Here is a 4,486-nt window from a genome sequence, read left to right as displayed (position 1 = left end):
ATGACATTTTACTTTTTATTATCTCTTTTTGGTATTTTAATTATTATTATTATTTTTTTTTGCGGTACGCGGGCCTCTCACTGCTGTGGCCTCTCCCGTTGCAGAGCACAGGCTCCGGACGCGCAGGCTCAGCAGCCATGGCTCACGGGCCCAGCCGCTCCTCAGCATGTGGGATCTTCCCGGACTGGGGCACGAACCCGTGTCCCCTGCATCGGCAGGCGGACTCTCAACCACTGCACTACCAGGGAAGCCCGGTATTTTAATTATTTTTGAAAAATATTTTCCTTCCTGCTAGACTCTAGACTCCTGAAGAAGAGGGATTGTGTCTTATTTAGTTTCATATTCTCAAAGCATTAGCATAATGACTTACATAAAAGAGATTTTTTTATAAACTTGGACCCATTGTATATGGTAGAAACAGATTTATGCAAAATCGTGAGTTGGCTGTTTTGCTACCAAACTCTTACTGGCATAAACTAACACTTTTTCTGAAACTAATGATGAGGGAATATGGTTATTGATTTTCCAAATAACTTTTCATTGTGATAAGATTTTCCCAGAAAGCTAAAACACTGGCAGAAGAAAATGTTACTCAAGAAAACGTCACTCACAAAAGAAAATCTTTTGTTGGAATTGTGATTATTTGGCATGTTTTGTGCTATGTAGAGGTTAAAGTTGGGATTGTTTTCTCCATTGCAGGTTCCCAGTCAGGCAGCACATGTACAAGCAGAATGGAAGGCCATGCTCTAAGTATTTGATCAATGATCTGCTGTCTCTGAAGGACTCTCTGGTAAAAACTCCAATGGAGGGCATCACCTATGCTTGGAAAGGCTCAGCCACGCCAGGGTCTGCTGCCTGCAGGAAGCACAGGACTGAGGAATTGACTGAGCACGGCTAACCTGGTGGCATATCATGTGGTGACTCTGACTACTAGTAAAATGTGGTCCAATGAACATCTGGGACTCTGAATAGTTACTTTAGCAATCCCATCTCTCTTGGTTGTGAGTATGTGTGGATGACATGGTGGAAATGAAGGATGGTACCGACAGAGGTTGTCTTAGCATGGGAATAGGGATATGATCTCTCCCCTCCTCAATACAACTTAAATATTTTGTAAGAATTAAGTCATTTTTGTTCACTTAGCTAATTTATTTCTATGTCATTATTTTGGAGGAAAACGTGTATGCAATGATATATAGTTAATTCCTGGTATCCTTTCAGCTTTTTTGTTTTGTTTTGTTTTGGTTCGCAGGCTCCTCACTGCTGTGGCCCCTCCCGCCGCGGAGCACAGGCTCCGGACGCGCAGGCCCAGCGGCCACGGCTCACGGGCCCAGCCGCTCCGCGGCATGTGGGATCCTCCCGGACCGGAGCACGAACCCGCGTCCCCCGCATTGCATCGGCAGGCGGACTCCCAACCACTGCGCCACCAGGGAAGCCCTCAGCTTTGTTTTATTGCAGCTTAATGCAGAATATACCTACACATTGTCATTCTGAAGTGATAATGAGAACATACCCAGGTATCTTCAAATTAGAGTTTAATCTTGTAATGTGTGACAATTCTCTTGAAAGCCTTAGGGGTGATTTTAGAGATTTTGTCTATTTTGATGAAATTTATATATCATAATTGAATGCATTCTGTTTGGGCTTCTTTCTATTTTTTCATCTTGAAAACATTAATGCAGGGCTTACAAACTCATAAGTCAGTTACTTTTTAAATGAACAAAAAGTGACATATCCCTTGGCTAGTGCAAACAGTAAATTAGTTTTCTATTGTGCTTTGTTTTATTAGTCTAGAATCTAACAAACAATCTGTAAGGATCTACCAGCAAAGACAGGAGAAACACATACACAACCTGTCATTCCCTCCCCCCACCATTAGTGAAATTGTTTTACATATTTCAGTACTCTGTATATGAGAAACAGCAATCATTGTATAATAGCAAATTAGCATATGTTCATAAATATGTCACAGATATTACAGTTTCTGTATTTTCCTAGCAGCATCAACAACTTGTTACTACCTAGATAACCACCCTTCTTTCATTCATTCAATAAACATAAATTGAAGGACTACGTGGACCAGGGTTCTGAGAGATACTAGAAATAGGAATAGCAGGATGGTGACTCCTGCTCTGTGGAGCTTACAATCCAGCTGAGCAGACAGACACAGAAAAAGTCATTATAAGCGTTTTGAAGGAAAAGTGCAGGGTGCAACAGGAGCTAATGGTGCGTTTCCCAGGCTGTGGCTCATTCTGATTTTTTTTTTTTTTAATATAAATTTATTTATTTATTTTTGGCTGCATTGGGTCTTCGTTGCTGTGTGCAGGCTTTCTCTAGTTGCGGCGAGCGGGGGCTATGCTTCATTGCGGTGCGTGGGCCTCTCATTGCGGTGGCTTCTCTTGTTGCGGAGCACAGGCCCTAGCCGCACGGGCCTCAGCAGCCGTGGCTCAAAGGCTCTAGAGCACAGGCTCAGTAGTTGTGGCGCACGGGCTCAGTCGCTCCGCGGCATGTGGGATCTTCCCGGACCAGGGCCCAAACCCGGGTCTCCTGCATTGGCAGGCGGACTCCCAACCACTGCGCCACCAGGGAAGCCCATTCTAATTTTTTGATTCTTCTTACCCTTCAAACTTGGAGAGAAAATGAGGGTACAAGCTACAGTAATTGATGGTATGCATGCATACATATCTTCCAGGAAGAACATTATTCAGTCAAATAATTGAGGTTCGTTCTCTCAGTCCACCTCCCTGGAAGGTTTGCTTTTGTGTCTAGCAGCGGTGTTCACGATGCACACCTACACGCCCCCCCCCGCCCCGCCCCCTTATCCCCAAATCCCGAAGGAAGAGAGTACGGAGTGGTGTGGAAGGGATGACACTGTGGAGTGGGATGGATTCAGTTTTTCACCTTTCAAGAGAGTGAGAACTGATTGGTGAGCTCGTTCTGAATAATGTGAAGTCAGAGGAAAGGGCAGGGTAAGAGCCATAGTCTTGCGAAGAGCAGAGTTCAGGGTCTAATTCCTGTTGCTTTATCAGCCGCCGATTGTACCTGCTGGGAGAGCTGATAACATCAAATGAGTACAGAGCTGGGGAACTGGAGCGCCTTGGCTACTTTACACTGACCTGGAAAATGTCAGGATAAATTACGCAATGGGTCGAGGAGGGGAAGTTGGTAATTGAAGTCCTTTTAGAAGTCTCAAATCTTTGTGGATACTGAGTATTGTTCCCCCCCCCTGCCCCCTTCACCATTGAGCTGGCACCAATTCAGTAAGGAAGGATGGCTTGTGAATGGGGCTGAGGGCTGGGAGAAGGATTCAAAGACTAGGATCTTAAAATGAGATTGGCATCTGCACTTGTCACAGTTTAAAACATGTTGATGGTCCAGATCGTTGTGGGAAACGATTTCAGAGCGCCGTTAACCTTTCCCAAAGCTGCATTTCTTTTTTTAAAAAACCAGGATGGGTAGCATCCCGTTTAGAAGGCATAATCCTGCTCTGCGGCTTTGCCTCTTGCGGGCAGGAGGAGGCCAGGAGCCGCGTGTGTGGGGTCGCCCCCGCGCCGCAGCCTCGGCAGGCGGGCGGGCACGAATCCCGCCAGCCCTGGGCTCTCCCTCCGAGCCCGCTGCACGCGCGCGCACACACACGGCCGAAACGCGCGCTCCCGCCCCTCGCGAGCGCGCCCTCCCCTCCGCGCCCCCGCCCCACGCGCCGGTCCTCCGCGCCCCCGCGCTCCCACAGCCTGAGCGCCGGCTCAGCTGACCCGCGGGCGCCAGACGCCGTGGCTCCCAGCTCGCGAGTGCAGCTGCGGCGGCGCGGGCGTCTCACGGCGCCACCACCCCCCCGCGCGCCCCTCCCCCACCCCGCACCAGGATCCGGACCGACTGCGCGCGAGCTCGCGACCCCTTCCCCGGCGCTGAGCGAGGAGCGAAGCTGCGGTGACGAGCGGCGGCTGCGCGGCCATGGGCGCGCCCGGGTCGCCCTAGGGCGGGCGCGCGGAGACCAAAGCCCGAGCGGCAGTCTCGGCCGCGAGCCCTCTCGGGAGGCGGCGGCGGCGGCGGCAGCAGGAGCAGCGCAGCCGGGATGAGCGGGAGCGGCGCGGCGCCCGGCCCGGGCTCGGGCTCCTCCCCGGCCGCGGCTCCTCCCCGGCCGCCTGCCGTTTCGCGCACTACTTCGTGCTGTGCGGGATCGACGCGGACAGCGGCCTGGAGCCCGACGAGCTGGCGGGTAAGGCCGGGCTGCGGTGGCGCGGGGGTCCCCTCAGGGACGCGGGGGGTGCTGCGGGCACGCTCGGGAGGCGGCGTGCGGGCTCCAGACAAAGTCAGCTCCCGGCGGCGCCCGCTCTCTGGCCGGCCGGGCTCTCGGGCGGCGATTAATGACATTGTTATTTATTCCGCGTGCAGGGTGCGCTGCTGAGTCCGCGGGCGCCCGCCGGGGGCTTTTGCCTGGCGGGCGCGGGGTTAGGAATAACGGGTGCGGGGGCAGTGTCGGGGTCGG

General features: G+C 52.0%; 1 protein-coding gene across 1 annotated transcript in view; it reads left to right on the top strand.

The window, feature by feature from the left end:
• The first annotated feature begins 4,072 nt into the window (after positions 1-4,072).
• The window catches only part of DENND5B (DENN domain containing 5B), a 208,011-nt gene continuing 207,597 nt past the window's right edge, over positions 4,073-4,486 (top strand). The window contains 2 exon segments of the mRNA XM_007452177.1: positions 4,073-4,123; positions 4,126-4,216. Of these exon segments, the coding sequence (XP_007452239.1) occupies positions 4,073-4,123; positions 4,126-4,216 (142 nt within the window).

This window comes from Lipotes vexillifer, unplaced genomic scaffold, assembly GCF_000442215.2.
Source record: "Lipotes vexillifer unplaced genomic scaffold, Lipotes_vexillifer_v1.1 scaffold1, whole genome shotgun sequence".
NCBI lineage: Eukaryota > Metazoa > Chordata > Mammalia > Artiodactyla > Lipotidae > Lipotes > Lipotes vexillifer.
Note: the sequence above shows the minus strand (reverse complement) of the source record. Positions and strands in the feature narration are given on the sequence as shown.